Genomic DNA, 21,451 nt, shown 5'->3' with positions numbered 1-21,451 from the left:
ATAGCCAACAATGGCCACTGAAAGGCCAAAGGAGGAGGAAACTGCCAGGCCATAAAAAAATAAAATTCCACACTTGGGCTTTTCTCACGTTTTTAGTAGCAAGTTTGCTCTCTCTTTTTTCACTTGTCTTAGACTATTTAAGTCCCATACCATATATTCTCCCAGGCTGAGACTGCATAAGTACCAACTTCAAGTGGTACTTTCTGTTTAAAAGTATATTTTACAAGTATTGGTTCTCCTTTGTGACAGTCTAACATTTCTGGGGTGTGAATTACAGAAAAATAGCCTATTTGGCCCAGGTTTGGAAGTCGTGAGCAGCAACACGCTGCCAAGACCTCATCATTTTTTATTTTCATAGTATAAAAGAGCCACACTGATGCCTCTGAAGAGCACCTGGGTTTCCCTGAGTAGAAGGCTAGGTATCACCAGAGGGCAGCACCTGGTTTCAAAGTATATGCAAGAGGAAAGCACAAGAGCAGCGGCAGAAAACCAGTTGGATTATGATCGTTCCTAGAAGTTGCTGACCTGGAACTGCAATCATTTTCTCAGGTGTCTTGAAGAGAGGTAGAGGATCTTTCGATTGATTTCCAAGGAGGGTGCCTTCACGCTGGTTTCTTGCATGGCTCTGCTGCCATCTCGTGGCAATGGGGCTACTTGCAACAGGAACCTTGAACTGCAGTCTCTTGACGATGTTGCTTTTAAATCTGTGATACGAGGTTTTTCCTGCATCGGGTACCTCTTTGAGAAGAGCCTAAGTTAATGCAAGAAAACAAATAGCACAGACAATAAAAATATTTCATGCACTATCCGAAATGAGCTGAAAAACTAAAACCAAATGGCAGTATATAAAATACACATATAGATAAGGACGTGATAACTATATCAGGGGGTAATCGTTTTAAATGCTCACAGGCCTTGCAGTATAGCAGTCTCAGGCCTGCGTGCTGATGTTCTAAGGGAAACTCCCCGCAGATTTTCTCTTTGAAACTTTGGTCTGGTGGGGAGCTCTGAACCAAGTGCAAAATAAACATAGGTGGGGGGATTTCAAAATGGCAAACCAGGTGAAATCCTCACAAGGCACTTTCCCTCCCCTAACCTAAACCCACCTTTTTTTCACTGTGGGTAAAAGTATGGCATGAACAGCGCGCCTACTTTAGCCTGCAGTGGATATGAGAGGAGAGGGGCACAGTTTTCAAGCAGGTTTTTTACAAGGGTATACAACTGTTTACCCACCTAAAAAGTGTGTCAAATTACCCTCCCATTTATGCATCAAAGTCCACTTGTTTTTTACTTAAGAGCATAAGAATTGCTATACTGTAACTGACTGAGGGTTCGTCAAGTAAAGTATCCTGTTCAGGGCCGGCTCATCCCAACAGGCGAACCAGGAGGTCACCTAGGGCACCAGCTATTAGGGGGTGGTCGCTGGGTCTGCCACCTCCAGCCAGGCCTCACGGCGGGGCTCAGCGTCCTCTGTGGCATCGCTCCCCCCCCCCCCCCCCCCCCCAGGCGCGCGCACACGGACCACCTGGCTCCTTAAAGGGCCAGGGGCGGATCCCAGCTCCGCGGCACGCCCTGATTGAATGCTGTATAAGAGGAAGTGCCTGCCTGCACTTCCTTGCCTTGGCAATCGGGTCCATCACGCTGTGATTTCTAGTTTGCCTCTGCGTTTCCATTATTTGTTCCAGCCTTGTTCCAGTCTTGTTCCATTCCTGTTCCAGCGTCCTTCTGTTTCCTGTGTTCTCCTGTTCCTTCATCTCCCCAGGTAGTACCTCTCGGACTGTCTTCTCGGTACTGACCTTTGCCTGTTCTTGACTACGTTGATCGCCGCCTGGATTTGACCTTTGCCTGTTTTCTCGACCACGTCTGCACGCTGCCTGGAACCGACCTCTGCCTGATCACTGACCATGTCTGCACACTGCCTGGAACTGACCTCTGCCTGACCTCTGACCACGTCATGTCTGCTGCCTGGAACCTGACCTCTGCTTTGCCTGACTACCCACGGACTGATCACTGGAACTTGACCCCTGCTTTGGCTGACTATCCACGGACTGACCACTGGTATTGACCCCTGCTTTGGCTGACTATGCTACCTTGACTCTGGCCTTGATCCTTGCCATACATGCAGAGACTCTTTTCTGGCCTTCGCTGGCACCCCGAACTTCTAGCCTGAACATCGACCGTGCACCCTTGATCGTGGTGGGCACATCTCTGAACTTTCTCTCAAGGAGATCCTGCGAGGCCCACCTGAGATCAGGCGACCCGGGTAACCAAGGGCTCAACCTGAGGGAATCCTGGGGTGCTAGTGGTGAAGCTCCAGCTAGCCTCTGTTTCCTCTTGTGCTCCGCCTCCTAGTGGCAGGCGCTCCCTGGGACCTACCAGGGAGCCTACCAATCCTGCACTAGGCCAAGGGTCCACCTCCTGGCGCAACATTAACATCTTGGAATAATGTTTTGTCATCTGCAAATTTGATCACCTCACTTGCCATACCTTTCCCAGATCATTTATTAATATATTAAAAAGCAACAGTCCCAGTAGAGATCCCTGTGGCACTACACTGTTTACCTTTCTCCACTGAGAAATCTGACCATTTAGTGCTATTGTTTCCTATCTTTTAACCAGTTTGCAATCCACAATAGTACGTTGACGCCTATCTCATGACTTTTTATTTTTTTTCACGAGTCTCTCATGGGTGGACTTTGTCAAATCCCTTCTAAAAATACAAATACACTATAGCCACCAGATCATCATTATCCACATGTTTATTAACCCCTTCTAAAAAATGTAGAAGATTGGTGAGCTAAGACTTCCCTTGTGTAAATCCATAAAAACATAAGAAATTGCCATGCTCGGTCAGACCAAGGGTCCATCAAACCCAGCATCCTGTTTCCAAAAGAGGCCAAACCAGGCCACAAGAACCTGGCAAGTACCCAAACACCAAGAAAATCCCATGCTACTGATGCAATTAATAGCAGTGGCTATTCCCTAAGTAAACTTAATTAATAGCAGTTAATGGACTTCTCCTCCAACAACTTATCCAAACCTTTTTTGAACACAGCTACACTAACTGCACTAACCACATCCTCTGGCAACAAATTCCAGAGCTTAATTGTGTGATGAGTGAAAAATAATTTTCTCTGATTATTCTTAAATGTGCTACTTGCTAACTTCATGGAATGTCCCATTAAACCATGTCTTTCTAAATGTTCTGTGGCTTTGTTCTTTAAAATATTTTCTATGACTTTTCCTGGTACTGAAGCCAGGCTCACCAGTATATAGTTTCCCGGATTACTCCAGGAGCCCTTTTTAAAGATTGGCATCAGAAATAATTCCATCAAATATATAAAAAAAATATGAATGTACATTCAGTCTATACAATACAAGCTTCCAGTATTTATAGGACAGGTGAGAGAGGCATTGGTGCTATCTGTTGAATGGTTGAGTGTGATGTTTTCATAAACACATAACATTTTAGTCAAATATTCCATTGAGATGTGTTGCGTCTGTCAGTTGCAGACGGCTGCGACCACTCTGCCTTACCTCTTTTTCTCCCCTTTCTCTCTCTTTGGGCAAGATGGATGCCGTGGTACGTTAGAAAATCTAGGCCTTAGTGTTGCTAAAGTAGCCCTTGGGGATATTAGAGGAAATCCTAAGCAAAACATCACTTTTGGTATGATACTACAGTAACCAATGAAAAATCAGTACTGAGAGCTTCTCTGAAAGCAGCCGTAGCCTCCTCTCTCAGTCACTAGAAATGTTAGGAAAAGCATGGGAGGAAAAAAGGGAAAATAGGGAAGGTTGTGCATGATACAGAAATTAGGGGGAAAAAGAGACTTTGCAGACAAATGCAAAGACTAATAGACTAATCTGAAATGCACTTTTTGTATCCAGTTCTATTAAAATAAAATAAAACAAATTGCTAGCCCTATTGTTTGGCAGTAGTATTCTGTATTTCCATACGGGAAGTCTGTTGCTATTTAAAACTTTCAAAAGCAACACAATCAGATGTAGAAATTGAAAGTAATATATATATATATATATATATATATATCTGTCTTTTAGGTGCATTTCATCAGTGAAAAGCGCCTGTTTCTGTCACGGTGTCTGTCCATCCATATGCATGGTTCAAGACCCTTCTCCATGGACAGACTGGCTGAAATTTGGTATGATAGTCTCTTACTGAGGTTCTGGCTCTCCTACCAAATTCCTTTCTAATCCATCCAAGGACGGTACCTCTGATAGATGTTCCAGTAGGGCCATTTTGAATACTGGCAGCCGATAGCCTTTGCCCTCACTATGTCACAGGGGCCGACGGTCGGCCCGTGTGACATAGTGAGGGCAATGGCTATCGGCTGCCAGTATTCAAAATGGCGCCGACAGTCAGCCCCTGTGACATAGTGAGGGCAAAGGCTATTGGTGCCATTTTGAATACTGGCAGCCGACGGCCCGAGTGCAGGAGGTCGCTCTGGACCCCCGCTGGACTTTTGGCAAGTCTTGTGGGGGTCAGGAGGGTCCCCCAAGACTTGCCAAAAGTCCCTGGTGGTCCGGGAGCGATCTCCTGCACTCGGGCCGTCGGCTGCCAGTAATCAAAATGGCGCCGATAGCCTTTGCCCTTACTATGTCACAGGGGCTACCGCTGCCATTGGTCGGCCCCTGTCACATGGTAGGAGCACAAGATGGCACCGGCAGCCGACGGAGGGAGGGCAGGAGACACTCCGGGACCCCCGCTAGACCACCAGGGAATTTAGGCAAGTCTTGGGGGGGGTCAGGAAGGTGGGGGGGTGTTTAAAATTGCCATTTCGATGGCTGAATGATTCGGCCGCGATTCGTTATATTCGTGGGAAATCGCGATACGTTTCGCGACGCAACGAATACAACAAATCCGGCCATATACGTTGTGGATTTGCGATACATTGTAAACGAATGCACACCCCTACATAGCGGAGTATTGTAATTTTGGTGATTTTCTAAATGATTTACTGAGAGATTGTGTGGTTTGTGGTGCTGTGAATGAGGCCCTGATGCACAGGCTCTTAGATGGGCCCAATTTGACTTTTGCCTGTGTGCTGGAAAAGGTGTTAGCTGCAGAGTTAGCATCATTACACACCAAAGAAATCTGTGTTGCAGCAACAAAATGTGCACACTATTCATTTCAATCAGGGAGAAGATTGTCACTGCCCTAAAAGTCACAACAATGAATCTTTAAAACCAGGGATATCATTGCAAACCTACAAATCCAGCTTACAGTGCAGAGGCCAGTACCTACCTTCTGCATGTAGCTTCCAGGACATATAATATCACTACTGCAGAAAAAGAGCCCATGTCATGCTTGTCTGCAGAGCAAAGTCTAAATGTAGGATGCAAAGGGACTCGAGGGAGAGTTTGTAACCTGTTCTATCAAGACAACCAGAGGCTGCATTTTATGCTGAGGTCAAACTGCTTTGCCACATCCAAAACACTGATGACAGGTACCTAAAAATTCAGAGACACTAGGACTATGATCAACCTATTTCCCCTCCTCCCCTAGACTTCCACTGGCAGACAAGTTATCGTGCCTCCTGACAGATGGACTTAAGCATTGGTCTTTCAAGCCTGGAATTAAAAGTACTAAAAAGTCAGGGTTTCTGGTACAAATTTACAGGACCAAACATTTAAATGAAAATGTAACTTTTGGGTGCAGAGCTGCAATGCTGTATTCTTTTCCTACTAAGTGTACTTTTGAAAATGGCAATTACCGGTACATAGTTCTGTAACAAAGCTTGCTTGAGCATCCATGTCTACTACAATGGGGGACTTCCTGTGAGGCTACCCACTCCTGCTTGGAGATAGAAGACAGGTTTCCTCCTTCTCCATTCCAAACACCAATTCCAACACAACTTAACTCCCTTGAATCCTCTCTTGGGTCACTATATTAATCCCTGGATTGTACCATTGAGGCCACACCTCTGGGGAGGCTCTAGAAAAGATGGTCCAATTCATCACTAGGCTTCCAACTTCAATATATTCTCCTGTGGAAGGAACATGGTCACTAATAACCAAGGATCCCTCTTTTTCTCACAGAATTTTAACTAAGTTTAACTAAAACTTTATCTCACAGGATTTTACATAGTACCATAATAAGTGACCGCAGATAAAGACCCAAATGGTTCATCCAATCTGTTCAGCTTGTTGTTTAGGATAGTAACTGCAATTCAATACAGGTTGCCTCCATGCAGAAATATTACACCTAAAGTTACCACAGGTTACCCTGTTTCTTTATTTCCATGCTCTAGCCACCAGAGATCCTCTGTGTATATCTCATGCCCTTTTAACTCCATTACCACCACCTCTTCTGGGAGGGCATTCCATGCAACCCCCACCCTTTCTGTGAAGAAATATTTCTTGACGTTGTTCCTGATTTTCCCTCCTTGGAGTTTCAGACCATGACTCCTGGTTCTACTGCTTCCTTTCCATCAGAAAAGGTTTGATTCCCGTGCAACATTAATACTTTTCAGGTATTTAAAGTCTGTATCATATCTCCCTTGTCTCTCCTCTCCTGCAGGGTATTTGGCCTATTAGTGGCCAAAGCAAATTTCCACCCAGTAAAGTTCTTTTTGTCCCTTCTCACCATAAATTCACATTTTATGATCTGCTCTTTACAGTGGCCTATCTTAATGGAAGACATATCCTTCGACCACTTTCGCTCAAGTTGCTGAGTTGGCTGTTTCATCAAGCAGAGACCACTATAATAATGAGGTTTTATTGGGGAGCTACTTGGTCTACCATGGTGCTCAAAAACTTATTCCACTCATCTATGGACTGTTCTAATGATATATTTATAGAATCTGGATTAAGTTCCTATATATATTGGAAGTCAATTGTCTATAGTTATGTCCACTACATTTCTTGAATAGATAATGACTTTTTTCTCTCAGTGCATTTTAACTACAGCATGGTCTAATCAAGATACTAGAAAGATTCCTAAAGCCATGTATCAGAAGAGGCAAAATCTAGGTCAAGGGTGTGTTCTTGATAGTGCGCAGGATCCTCAGCTATCTGAGAAAAACCTACATCCCTAAAGTATACCATAAAGTCTGTTAGACACCTCTGAATCATAAGAAACTGCATTACAATAGCTTAAGCTGAATATATTTTCTTTATATTTCACAGTAACCTTTAGGGATTTTCTACCTCTGCCATCACCTTGAATGCAGTTTCATTCTATAAACACAGAAATAAATCTCTAAAAATGAGATTTTCCAGATAATCTCTGATTAATAAAAATAAACAATGCCTATGAAGTGTTTATAAGGATGGTAGCAGTGATCTATTGTGCTGAGTTATCCCTCTACATACGTCATAAATATCGAAGAAAAAATCATTATAGAAGGCAATTTTCAAAAGCCATCTACCCATGGGTTTTTACTCTATGTGCACCTAAAGTTGTGCATGTAATCCCACTATCCACATACCTTTATGCACAGTAAGGGAAGGCATTCCCAGGGTCAGGGTTGGAGAGAGGTTTGTTTTTTTCAACTCTGTGTGTAAGAAACCATAGGTTTCCTTACCAGAAGGTTAGACCATAAGGTTCTGGGGCGTTATGGAGAGAGTAGTTTAGTAGAGGTTGGGGTTTGGCTGCCCCATATGAGAGGATCAGATGGTGTTGTCTTAGTCTTTATAAACCCCTGCCACCATCAGTGTGGATTCTTAGTTCAGTTTTCCCTGAGATACCCTCTTGTGAGACAGCCTATCTGTACAGCCTCCCCCCATTTTTTATTATTTTGCCTGGAAAAAGGCTTGGGGATCTCGCTGACAGAGGTCTGGGTAAAGTATTGGAGACAGTGACTTACTCCTGATTTTGGTCCAGAGTTTTGAAGACTCTTTGGTTATGGGATAAGGATGTTTTTTCCACCTTTGCTTTCTCTTCTTTGGTTTCCCTTTTGAGTAAGATTTTTCCATCTGTGTTTTTATTGACCGAGAACCTTAGGGCTCAGGGACTCAGATTTTTGTTGTCAAGGGAAAAAGGTTTCTTTTGCCTAGAAAGGCCCTGAGAAGAAGCTGTGTCATCGATGAGGAATAGACTCCCATCCATTACCAGTAAGAGGGATTTGGGAAGTATTGTCTGAGAGTTTTGGCTACTGACTCAGGTGAAGAACATCTGGGCATAAAGGGGAAATATAGTGCCACCCTGGAACTATCAATAAGGGAGAGGAGAATAGAGAAGACTTCAGGAGAGGCATGAACACTAGGATTTTTCATTCTGAAGCAGTTGAGGATTAAATTACAAGTGGAGGAGAAGCAAAGAGTTAAATTATTCAAGGAAATGACTTAAATATTCTGAAGACTTTTACTGGAAGATCACAAATGCACTGAATTTCACCTGGTAAGAATAAATTTGACCTATCATCATCAAGAGCTGTAACTTATCAGTAAAAATTCCAGCATGCTCATTGCTGCTATCCATTTTACGAGACTATCAGTCCTGTTTACAAGGAGTTTGGAAGTCAGCAATGTAAAAGGGCCTTGATGCTAAGCTTCCTCCCACAGGGAGCCCTGGACACTCAGAATTGAATTAACACATTTGGAGAATTGTGCAAGTAGGGTTAGAATTGAGATGTGAGCCTTTGGGTCCATTATCTGGGTTTTCCCACCCAGGGGTTACACATATGTGTGTGAATTTACCTGGAAAAATTATCCACACAAAAAGCAGGTTGCAAAGCTATGTGGGTACTTTTAGTACAGGCAGTTTTCAAAGGAAAAGTCTTTGTTTTGAAAATTGGTGCAAAATTCACAGGTAAAGAGCACTCACAAACTTTGCACTTCTGACTCTGGATTATTCTGACATGAATTCAGGTTGTAGCTTGTTCCCTGATGATCTAGGTGTTCTTTACTAAACTCCCATAAGAAATCCACCTTTCATGACTTGATATGCATTTTGATAAATTTGAGTGTATACAGAGACTCCAAGTCCCTATCCTTTCAAATAGTATTTGGACTAGGGGACACGCCATGAAGATGATAGGTAGCACATTTAAAAAAATAAAAAAAAAAATTTTTCACTCAATTAAACTGTGGAATTTGTTGCTAAAGGATGTGGTGAAAACAGCATAGCCGGTTTAAATATAGTTTGGACACTTTTCTACAATAAAAGTCCATAAACCATTATTAGCCAAGTAAACTTGGGAAAGCCACTGCTTATCCTTAGTTATGAGCAAGAAGGATTGGATCTTTTCTTCAGGATCCTACAAGGTACTTTTGACATGGATTGGCCACTGTCGGAGACAGGATGCTGGGCTTGATGGACCTTTGGTCTGACTCAGTATGACAAATCTTATCTTTTTATGAATAGTCAGAATTCAAAAGCTAGCCCTAATCCTTCTCTGCTTACTTACGGATTTGACAGGAACCTTTATTCCGTAGAGTCTTAAGTTGGTACGAAAAAAAATTGTACAGTAATTTGTGCTGCTTTAATTACAAATACAAAAAGACAAATACTGAATGCATTTACAAAGGACTTCTGTATCAAAGAGGGCTTATACTAGTCTGTAGTCAGTTCTGGGAGTATATGGATAGTGCATTGCTACAACACCAGAAAACCTCTTTAAATGTATATTCTATGTATGCAAAAGTCCATTTACCTTTCATATATTTTCTTTTCAGTGTGTTTACTAGCTAAGAAATAGATTCACTTTTTTTTTAATTTATTGAATTTACTCAAATATATATATATATATATATATCAAGAAGCCACTTGAATCAGTAAACATAGTTTATTTATTTATTTAACATTTTTATATACCGCAGTTCTAGTAACAAAAAGTAACATAGTAACTAGTAACATAGGCTCCCTTCCTAGGGTATTACCACAAATTATTAGGAAAACAGATAAATATATTGCTTTTGGTATAAGAAATTGGAAATTATTAATATTATCTGTATTGGTTATAATTATATAATTGTATGTGAAAATGCACAAATAAAAAATGTAAAATATAAATCAATAAATAAATAAATCAGTAAACATAGAGATAATTAAACAAATAAACACCAATACTAAATTAAAGGTAATAAAATTTAACATTAGTCTCAAAAATCTTAGCCCTCAATTCATGGAGATCCTAAACTCATTCTTAGGAAAAAAGATGCATTTTTTTTAATAGGCAAATGCTAGCAATGAGGGAGGCTTATAATCCATAAATATATGTATTACATAAAGTATACAAGCTCCTCTAGGTGACAATGGGGAAGAACCTAACAACAGCGAAGATCTATCACTCAAAAAAATAGTAAGTTGTGCAGGTTGAATAAAAAACATATGACACATTCTGGTATTTTATAATACATTTCCACGGAAATTTAAGAATTAAAAAATGCTCCCAAATCTAACATCCTAGGCCTCAACCTAGGATGCTCCCAAATCTAACATCCTAGACCTCTTTTGGGTCTGCCTAGCGAGATCTGAGTATACACAAACTTTTAAATTCAGGAAAGTTTCCAATCGATGATGAAAAAAACAACTTCAAAACCTAGTCTCAATCTGACTCCAGGAGAAATGTAACAATAAGAACTGCAGCAGTAACCAGTTCAATCTCTGACGTCTCTAGGACAGCCATAAAATTCAAACTAGGTAATTTAATTGGTGACAAAACCTGCATATTTCCCCCCATCTAATGGATTTTTTATATACGGTGGGAGATAATAAACCCTGGAGAGCAAAGGTAAAGTTTGTGCTGAGATTTTTAGAGCTTCCACCAAATATTTCTTCACATCTCTTTAGGGGATATAAAAGGATCTTTGGGAAAATTAATGAAACATAGCATTTTCCCCTTAATTTGATTCTCCATTTGTTCTAGACTGTTCCAAAAAAATTGATTTTCTTTCTTTTTTTTTTTAATTTATTATTTATTGAAATTTCAAAATATATTCACAAAGAATAATCTTTGCTACAGAAACATGATACATCAAGTAAGCAACTGTGATAAAAGGAAAAAAAACAAAGGAAAAAGAATTTTTCATATAATACATCTTTGTATCCATTAGACCCCAATCTAAGGGGGAGGCTGACTTAATAAGGAGAATACAAGAAACAAATATGTGAAATAACATAGCACAACACAGCTAATATAAAAATTTACGTCAGAACATTGATCCCTACAGATGATATCGATTTTCTTGATTCAATGAACTTTTTTAGCTGTTCCAGGGCGAGAAATACAAAATTATCTCCCCTAAACTTGACCAGGCATTTACACGGATATCTTAGAAAAAAAAGATGCCCCTAGGGCCAGGGTTTCCTGCCTCAAGGATAAAAAAACTCTTCCTTATTTCTTGAGTAGTCTTGGAGAAGTCTGGGAAAATTCTCACTAATTGTCCTATGAATAAGACATTAAACTTCTTAAAGTACTTTTTCATTATTGCACTCAAGTCACTATCAGTCAGAAAAGTAACCAATAGCGTAGCTCTTTCTGTTACTTCATAGTTGGAAGACTCCAAATAATCTGTAAGATTATCCAAATCAACAGCTTGTATCTGTGCTTGAGATCTTAAGCCAGATGGTTAAAAAATACACTTTATCCAAGGCGGGGATCACTTCTGAAGAAAATTCAAGAATTTCAAGGAAATATCTCCTTAGAGTAAAATGTGGCAATTCCCCCACCACCCTTAGAAAATTTAGAAGACATAGGTTCAGATGTCTCAGCCCGTTTTCGACATACTCAACTCTTCTATTCAGGGTGTCACCATCCTGAATTAGAGAGCTTTGTACTCCTTTAATTACTTTCAACTCTTCTTTTATATGATTAAATTTTTCTTGATTTTCCTGGTTTTGAAGCTGGTTATTCTTACAGACTGTTTCTAACTGCTGTGATAGTGTAGAAATCTTAGAAGAACAGTCAGAAATAGCATTGCCCATATTTATAACAAGATCCCAAATTGAATCAAGAGTCATTATGGCTGGTTTCTGGATCAACGCGAAGGATTTTTTGGCCTCCAACAGCCTCTAACCTTCTCCTCCACCAGTAGCTGCATCAGGTATTTCATCAGGGGAGAGCCATCTTGGATCTCCCGTTGCAGATCCCAGCACTTCTGGAGTGGAAAAACTCCCCGCAGAAGCTCCCTCGGTGTCTAAAGCTTGAGAAACCACAGCGGGGCTCTGCCCGACAAGCTGCTGCGGCCCTTCCAGCTCCTGCGGTAGGGGACTGATGTCAAGCGGGATCAGGGATGCCTCCTCCGAAACTGTGGTGAGCTCTCCTCCGCTCATCTCAGCAGCCGAAACTCCTGGCCCCAAAAGTGTAGCTGTTGCCAGGCATTGCCGTGATTGTCTGCTGCCCAGAAAAAGGAGGGGGTTCCGAGGGAAAAGTTTTAACTTTACCCTTCCTTTTTGCCGGCATTTGAATATGTTTATCGCGGAAATAAAGTATAGGGAAAGCGCCGAGCAGAGCAGCACCGGCGTTAGGCCGCCATCTTAGCTCCTCCCCCAGATATTGATTTTCTTTTAACAATGCTTGTTGAAGAGCAATGGAACTTTCCACATCCACCTTAAGTTTTTCACAAGCATTTTTGGTGATTTTACTTTCATTTTCCAAAGATTTAACATGAACATCCATTCCATTTATACAGTTCACCAGTGGGTTGATTCGTAGAGAAATATTGTTGCTAAGAGATTTAATAGCTTCCCAAATCGTTTCCAAAGTAAATGTAATAGGTCTTGCCAATTCACAAGGTTGTGTTAGCGATAGTGCCTCTAAGTATGCCGAGTCTCCTCCATGTTTCTGTTGTCTCTCCTTCAGAAATTCTCACTGCATCGCTGTGAATGTAAAACAGCCCTGAAGCAATTATGGCTTTACCTGCGGCCTCAGTAGGAGAAAAAGTGCTAATGGTATCATCTGCTGGCTTCTTGCCTCGTCGCGGATCTGACGCCATCACGTCAGCGGGACTCACAGAAGCTTGCCATTCGCTGGGGACAGAGACGTTAGCGAATCCGGGAAGGGCTCGGCTCTTTCTTCCTCCCAAAACCCTCCCAAAGATCCAGGTCCTGGTACATTAACACCCCCCCCGCTGCACCTTTGCATCCATGGGTCCGACAATCAGGCTCAAGAGAGAGAGGACTGAGGCATCCCTTCATTTGCATCCAGAATTCAAAAAAGTTAAGCAGGTGTTATGATCAGGAGGGACGTGAACCCTTGGACCGATGGGGAGGTTGGTACTACCTTGGGAGATGGCTCCTCAAGTTCCCCCGTCAGGTGGCGAGGCGGAACAGAAGTTGGGACTGGCTGGGTCCTCGCTGCTGGAGACTCCAATGGCTTCTGAGAGGGCGACGAGGCGTGAAGTCGAAGCAAGGACCAGTTGGATCTTTGCCACTGGAAGCCTGAGGTCCCCCAAGAAGAATCAGGAACCAGGAACCAAAGCACCAGGAGACTCACCGGAGAGAGCAGACTTGAAGCAAACACGTTGCCAAGTCGAGGAATGGACAGTCTCCTTATAGACTTCCCTGTGCCTGGCCCATCAGGCACAGGTGAAGTCAATTTGGGGGACGAGGCCCCTTTAAATTCTATAAGGGGGCGCAGCCTCACACCTAAGAGCATGGCAGCCATCTTGGATTCCCAGCCACGGAGGAAAGTAGCCCAACACCACGAGGGAGGAGCAGGGACACCTCTCAACCCGGAGGTCCACGCCAGTGTGCAGGGGCGACTGGGGCCAGACTCCCACAGCCTCCCCACCGTCGTGGGTCAGGTAGGGGATCACAGCCACAGAACACAACAGCAGGAAGAGGATAGCCTCAAATGTGCAATACTAGCACTGCCGTCTTGGATCTTAGCAGACTCCAATATTTATTATATACCGACATTCGATCTGCAATATCACATCAGTTTACATTCAAGTACTGTAGGTATTCCCTATCCCCAGAGAGCTTACAATCTAAGGGGGTCATATATCAAAATGCGATAAGGCGTTTTCGCATGTGTTAAGGGCTTATTGCATGCGAAAATGTTTAACGCATGCGATAGCACCATATCGTATGGTGTGATGCAAATTCAGAAAATAGGAGGAGTTAGGGGTGGAGAGTGGGCTGGGTTAGCCTGTCTGTGAAGAGCTATTGCACAGCTGTAACACTGATTTTAACTACACCTCTTTGAATTGTGTTAGGCTGTGCGATAGCTGCTGTGACTGTGCGGTAAGGTTTCATCACCTTTTGTGATGTCTCCTGTAAGGCCTATTTGAGGTGAATTGAAGGGTCCAGAGCCTTGGGGGGGGGGGGGGGGGAAGAGAGAGAGAGAGACTGGCCACAATGTCATCCCCATAGGTAGGTATTTGTATCCCTATGGTAGGCCCACCTAGTAACTCGAGGTGGGGTTTAAGTATGAGTGTAGGGGGTTAGGGGCCACTTTGACATTCTGGGGTAGATTTTAAAAAAGCGTGCCTTCGCGTACTTTTGTTGGCGCATCAGGTGCAAACAAAAGTACACTGGATTTTAGTAGATACGCGCGTAGCCACTAAAATCCTGGATCGGCGCGCGCAAGGCTGCCGATTTTGTGTAGCCGGCGCGCGCCGAGCCGCGCAGCCTGCCGCCGTTCCCTCCGAGGCCGCTCCGAAATCGGAGCGGCCTCGGAGGGAACTCGCTTTCGCCCTCCCCTCACCTTCCCCTCCCTTCCTCTATCTAACCCACCCCCCCAGCCCTATCTAGACGACCCCCCCCCACCTTTGTCGGGGGATTTACGCCTCCCGGAGGGAGAAGTAAATCCCCGTGCGCCAGCGGGCCGCTAGCGCGCCGAGACGCAACCTGGGGGTGGTTATGGAGGGCGCGGCCACGCCCCCGGACCACCCGGGGCCGAAACCACGCCCCCGGGCCCGCCCCCAAAACGCCACACCGATCCGACACGCCCCCCCCCTCGAAAAACCCCGGGACTTACACGAGTCCCGGGGCTCTGCGTGCGCCGGTAGGCCTATGGAACATAGGCGCACCGGCGCGCAAGGCCCTGCTCGCGTAAATCCGGGCGGATTTACGTGAGCAGGGCTTTTAAAATCCGCCCCTCTATGTGACACAAACAGAACAGTGGTCTCTTGTGAAGACTTGATGACCTTCGGAGTGAGGAAACTCACTCCAAGATGAGATTTGGGCAATGTTCTCTCCAGGTTGAGAGAACACTGCCCAAATCTCATCTTGGAGTGAGTTTCCTCACTCCGAAGGTCATCAAGTCTTCACAAGAGACCACTGTTCTGTTTGTATGTGTCACATAGAATGTCAAAGTGGCCCCTAACCCCTGCCTCAAGTTACTAGGTGTTCCTACCATAGGGATACAAATATCTATCTATGGGGATGACATTGTGGCAGGTCTGACAGCTATCACAAATTCAGATAATGTTATCGCAACGTGCACTAACTTAGCTCTTCACATAAACCATATCCCTTTTGCATGCGGTACTCATGACATTTTGATAAATCCAGGCCTAAGTTTGTACCTGAGACAATGGAGGGTAAAGTGACTTGCCCAAGGTCACAAGGAGTGATAGCAGGACTCAAACCCTGGTCTCCTAGTGGTTTTAAACAAGGACTTCTGCTATAAAGTAACAATGCTAAATTTCTAAAATGGCATGAAATTGATGCCATGCATACACACATGTATCAGCTTGCAATAGGATGAAGCATACTGATGAAATGGAACAGGACAAACGCTCTTGTTGGAATAACATACAATATATATACATATTTAATATTAAAGGCTGTTTAAAAACATGACCTTTTGGGGTTCATTTCAATCAAATTTAATTAATCTATTGACTGCTAAGATGGAAAGCATCACACACGGTTGAATATCTAAATAAGGATCCTACCCAGAATTTGGCTTGTTTCTTTCAAGTTTCCCTTAGGATGAAGGCTGGAAGCCTTACTATATAGAACTGTGTTAATCAAAGAGGGTGTGTTATTATGACACAGTTGTACAAGAGTAGCGCAATTACAGTCTGAGCAGCAGCTGTATTTTTAGGGGAGTAGCTGCTGCTGCTGCTGCTACTTTTGTCAACTGTGGAAGGCTGCTCAGGTCCAGAAGGTTTCGGGTTTCAGCTCCTCCTCGTCCACATTCCAGACCTGCCCAGACTCCTCCTGAAATTCTCCAAGATGGAGGCTCTATCCACTTATCCTTTAAAATGTTCCATCCCCAAAGCCAGAGTGTTTCTTGTTTTTCTCTCTATGGTTTTGTGCACAACAATGCTGTGTCTATTACATTTAAAATTCTATAAACCTAAGACGAAAGATTTTTATTCTTTTGAAGTGAAGGATATCAAAGGACAGATCATTTCTCTGGGAAAATTCAGAGGCAAAGTAAGTTGCATCTTTTAAGCTGTTTTATTCTATCTGCAGTTGCAAAGATATTGTATTTTTTTCTGAAGAATATTATAGAGAGAGAGAGTGCAATAGATCTAGTAATACCACTGCAAGATTCTAAGTTGAGAAAGATGATATTTGTTTGCTTTTGTACACCGCTAACGGGAGAGGCAGTTAACAATTTGGAAATAAATAAATAAATATAGATGGATGTTCTGTGTCCTTCAATGGTCTGTGCAGGGATATTCTTCTTATCTGGCACAGCCAAGTTTTATTTTTACTTGAATCTTTTGTTCTAATGGTTTGAAATATATTAGAATAAAATATTCAAGTAAAACAGTAAAGTCTTTTATCTTAAATTACACTACACACAAATGTATTTTAAGTGTTTAATTGAAGGCCAATGAAATGCAAATCCTCCAAGCGTTCAAATTTCATAAGAATTCATAATAGGCTATTTTTTAGAGAAAATTAAAATGCATTTAGCCTTATCAAAGTTTACTGTTTTTGTTTGTTTGGGTATTGGAAGTAGAGAAGCAATACTGCAAAAAAAAAAGGCGAAAGAGGTTTTCTGGCAACCGCTTTGAAACTATAGGGATAGAAAATAGATGAATGCACTAAGAAGATCACTTTTTCTTGCTTTGCATGTGTTGCCGTGGCGGCGGCTGACCCCTCTGTGCTCTCTCTGCCACAGGCTGTCCTGGTTGTAAACGTGGCCAGCCAGTGCCCGCGCACGGACGAGCAGTACCGCGCGCTCCAGGAGCTGCAGCGCGAGTTCGGCCCCTCCCACTTCACGGTGCTCGCCTTCCCCTGCAACCAATTCGGCAACTCCGAGCCTGGCTCCAACGCGCAGATCAGCGCTTTCGCCAAAGGCAACTACGGAGTCACCTTCCCCATCTTCAGCAAGATTAGAATCCTCGGATCGGAGGCCGAGCCCGCCTTTAAATTTCTGACCGGTAACTATAAGCCACTCTCGTCTGATGTCTTTTTGCTTTGGTTTTAAATGTAGCTTTGGCATGTAAAACAAACCACCATGATTTCGTTATGCGTACCGAAGCTTTTAAGTGGGGTGGGTGGGTGGACTGCCTGTTTAAAGATAGCTTCAGGGTGCACGCTACAACCTGCAATTGTATTTTTAATAGTATAAACCAAAATCATGTATGTTGATATTTAAAGCAGTATATGCAAGAAAATACTGTTATTCAATAGCAATTCGATTTGTATGGCAAAGGTTTTACAAACAGAACAATTTGATTTTTTTAGATGTTGATGTTTGATATATTGATGGACTGTTATAGAATTTTTTCGATAAAAGTTATTTTTGTTTTGATGTAGGATTGGCAAGCGACTCAGTATTTGCTGCTTATTATATTTTTGTGGTTGTTGCCTTGTAGTCAATTTTTTCTGTGTCTTGTACCAAAGAAAAACCCCAGTATAATTCATAAAGGTAGGATTAATGGGGTTTGCCTGGATAGTTACTGCAAACCCCTTTTGGTAGATAGTGTCTGCTCAGAGCCTTAGCCTTGGTAGCACCTGTGCCAGTTGGGAGAGATAGTGCCCACTGTGAGGAGTTTCCTCTCCACCGATTTCAAGAACGGGATACCACTCCTACTCCTGAGACTGAGATATGCACCCCCTTTCAAACTGCTATGCCCAGGGTGGCTGCTCACTCCTAAAGCTAACTCTGGAGTGGAGGATTGGCCTAGTGGTTAGAGCAGTGGCCTAAAAAACAAATCCCATTGGTGCGCCTCCTGACCTTTGGCAAGTCACCTCTCTCCTCCGTTGCCTCAGATACAACTTAGAGCCTCATTTACAGGCCGATTCAGAGAAGTCTGCAGGAGAGCGGATGAACGACCGCTCTCCCAGCGTGTGCACCGGCCACTCGCCGGTGCGCGCGATTCAGTATTCAAATTAGGTGGTGCGGTAGAAACGGGCAAAAGGAGGTGCTAGGGACGCGCTAGTGTCCCTAGCGCCTCCTTTTGACCCGGAGAGGCGGCTGTCAGCGGGTTTGACAGCCGACTCTCAATTTTGCCGGCATCTGTTCTCGAGCTCGCTGACAGCCACGGGCTCAGAAACTGGACGCCGGCAAAATTGAGCATCAGGTTTTTCGGCCCCACAGCCGCCGGCCCATTTTAAATTTTTTTTTTCTTTTTTTCTTTTTTTTTTAACTTTTTTTACTCTTTGGGACCTCCGACTTAATATCGCCATGATTTTAAGTCGGAGGATGCACAGAAAAGCAGTTTTTACTGCTTTTCTGTGCACTTTCCCGGTGCCAGCAGAATCTAGCACCTACCTTTGGGTAGGCGCTAATTTCTTAAAGTAAAATGTGCAGTTAGGCTGCACATTTTACTTACTGTATCGCGCAGACATACCTAATAGGGCCATCAACATGCATTTGCATGTTGAGGGCGCTATTAGGTGCTACGGGTTGGACGCGCGTTTTCCTCCCCTTACTGAATAAGGGGTAAGGGAAAACGCGCGTCCAAGGGCAGGTTAACAGTGCACTCCGGAACGCACTGTACTATATCGGCCTGTAAATCAGGCCCTTAGACTGTAAGCCCGCTGAAGATAGGGAAGTACCTTCAGTAATATGGTTTGAAGTATCACAAAAAGGCAGAATATAAATAAAATTATATTATCTATCCAAGACCACTTGGTCAAATGTTTGTGTCCCCATAGACACAATTGAAAAGTACATCTCTATTTTTTGCCAGCGCTAGTGCTGAATTGCCCTGTATAGCCTAGGGGTGCAAACCTTACTGCCAAGAAGTATTTACAGTCTGGTGGCTGGATAATGAACCACACTGCAGTTCCTGCACCAAAGAAGTGAGAGTCTCAGGCATGCAGATTACAACCTGGTGGGCAAATAAGAAGCTGATAAAACTGACAATATGGGCAGTTTTGAAAGAGAATCCTCTAACATTGGAAAATAAATTTAAAAAAATGAGGAACTTCTTTAAAAAAAATAATGCATCCAAATTTGCACCTACTTTGGTAAATTTGGATTCAAAAATCCTGTGCAAGTCATATTGCTCATTGAATTGCAGGGGAGTAATTCTGCTTACAGTATATTTTAATATTAACATTTTTTGCATCTTTTTATTTCCACAGAAAATGAATGTGTGTGAACTTAATATGCTAACCCAACACTATTAGGCTTCATGTAAAAATACAGGTTAAAGGCTTTCTCATGTAAATATGCATTATTATTCATGCCTCAGTGTAGGAATTATTGGTGGGAGGTTTAATGTTCAAGGAATCTAACCAGCGAAGTAAGAACTTTTTAAAATATAATTTATTTTTTATTAGAGATTCATTAATAATAAATGAAATAACAATATAGAACATAAAAAAAGAAGAAATTCTTCAAAATTTCAATAACATAAATCTAGTCCACATTAAATGGGGGGAGATCAAAAACAGAAAAACATTAATATACATAATAGTGGAGTACCACTGCTATTTTTTACCTTGACCCTACATAAGAACATGTCATACTGGGTCAGGCCACTGGTCTGACCCAGCTGGATCAAGCCCAGCATCCTGTTTCCAACAATGGCCAATCCAGGCCATAAGAACCTGGCAAGTACCCAAAAACTAAGTCTATTCCATGTTACCGTTGCTAGTAATAGCAGTGGCTATTTTCTAAGTCAGCTTAATTAATAGCAGGTAATGGACTTCTCTTCCAAGAACTTATCCAATCCTCTTTTAAACCCAGCTATACTAACTGCACTAACCACATCCTCTGGCAACAAATTCCAGAGTTTAATTGTGCGTTGAGTAAAAAGAACTTTCTTTGATTAGTTTTAAATGTGCCCCATGCTAACTTCATGGAGTGCCCCCTAGTCTTTCTGTTATCCAAAAGAGTAAATAACCGATTCACATCTACCCGTTCTAGACCTCTCATGATTTTAAACACCTCTATCATATCCCCCCTCAGCCGTCTCTTCTCCAAGCTGAAAAGTCCTAACCTCTTTAGTCTTTCCTCATAGGGGAGCTGTTCCATTCCCCTTATCATTTTGGTTGCCCTTCTCTGTACCTTCTCCATCGCAATTATATCTTTTTTGAGATGCGGCGACCAGAATTGTACAGTATTCAAGGTGCGGTCTCACCATGGAGCGATATTGAGGCATTATGACATTTTCCGTTTTATTCACCATTCCCTTTCTAATAATTCCCAACATTCTGTTTGCTTTTTTGACTGCCGCAGCACACTGAACCAACGATTTCAATGCGTTATCCACTATGACACCTAGATCTCTTTCTTGGGTTGTAGCTCCTAATATGGAACCTAACATCCTGTAACTACAGCAAGGGTTATTTTTCCCTATATGCATCACCTTGCACCTATCCACATTAAATTTCATCTGCCATTTGGATGCCCAATCTTCCAGTCTTGCAAGGTCCTCCTGTAATGTATCACAATCTGCTTGTGATTTAACTACTGTGAATAATTTTGTATCATCTGCAAATTTGATTATCTCACTCCTTCTGCCACAATTGCGACAGCACTGCAAAAAGCGTTGTGACAGAGGGCGAGGGGGGCGGCGGTTCTTCTTCCCCAGCTAGCCTGACACTGCCTGCAGTTGAAGCAAAAATTGCTGCCTGTTAAGCTCCCGCCCCTCTCCAGTTGCTTCAAAGGAGGAAACAACTGATAGGGAGGGGGAGGAGTTCTCAATAGAGTTTGTGCTATTAATGCACAAGGCCTACAGGGAAATGAAGAGGAAGCCTATCTGCTCAGGTGGCCCCCAAAGGGAAATCCCCTGAAATGCTCCCCCCTACAGTGAAAAATTGGAAGCCAGAGAAGGGGAGAGGCCTATGCCCTTACAGGAGCCAGTTTCAGATGAACCAGAAGGCTCCACCTAGAGAGAGTCCTTGGAGGAGGCCAAGGAAGAGAATCTGGGGCTAGAGCTCAATGACTCAGTGGTCTGGCTATTTAGAGTGCATGAATTAGGAGCCCTTATCCCCAAGGGCTCTCAGAGGAACAGCCTAGAGACCCTATCCTCAACCTTATCCTCACAGACATTAAGAAACCAGCAAAGACTTTTCCTATTCACTCTATAATCCAGACATGATTGCAGCGGAGTGGACCACTCCAGACCTAAGACTAGGAGCAGGAAAAATATGGAGAAACTGTACATGATGGACCAGGCA

General features: G+C 43.0%; 2 protein-coding genes across 2 annotated transcripts in view; one reads left to right on the top strand and one right to left on the bottom strand.

Moving 5' to 3' along the window:
• The window catches only part of CDC20B (cell division cycle 20B), a 221,700-nt gene that overhangs the window by 142,160 nt on the left and 58,089 nt on the right, over window positions 1-21,451 (bottom strand). The window contains exon 3 of the mRNA XM_029577272.1: window positions 526-751. Within this exon, the coding sequence (XP_029433132.1) occupies window positions 526-751 (226 nt within the window). The remainder of the gene's footprint in view (window positions 1-525; window positions 752-21,451) is intronic.
• The window catches only part of GPX8 (glutathione peroxidase 8 (putative)), a 28,903-nt gene continuing 23,461 nt past the window's right edge, over window positions 16,010-21,451 (top strand). Inside the window, exons 1-2 of the mRNA XM_029577282.1 lie at window positions 16,010-16,294; window positions 16,992-17,253. Of these exons, the coding sequence (XP_029433142.1) occupies window positions 16,091-16,294; window positions 16,992-17,253 (466 nt within the window). The 5' untranslated portion in view covers window positions 16,010-16,090. The remainder of the gene's footprint in view (window positions 16,295-16,991; window positions 17,254-21,451) is intronic.

The sequence above is a fragment of the Rhinatrema bivittatum genome, chromosome 1 (genome assembly GCF_901001135.1).
Source record: "Rhinatrema bivittatum chromosome 1, aRhiBiv1.1, whole genome shotgun sequence".
Classification (NCBI taxonomy): Eukaryota; Metazoa; Chordata; class Amphibia; order Gymnophiona; family Rhinatrematidae; genus Rhinatrema; species Rhinatrema bivittatum.
This window is presented reverse-complemented; position numbering and strand designations above follow the sequence as displayed.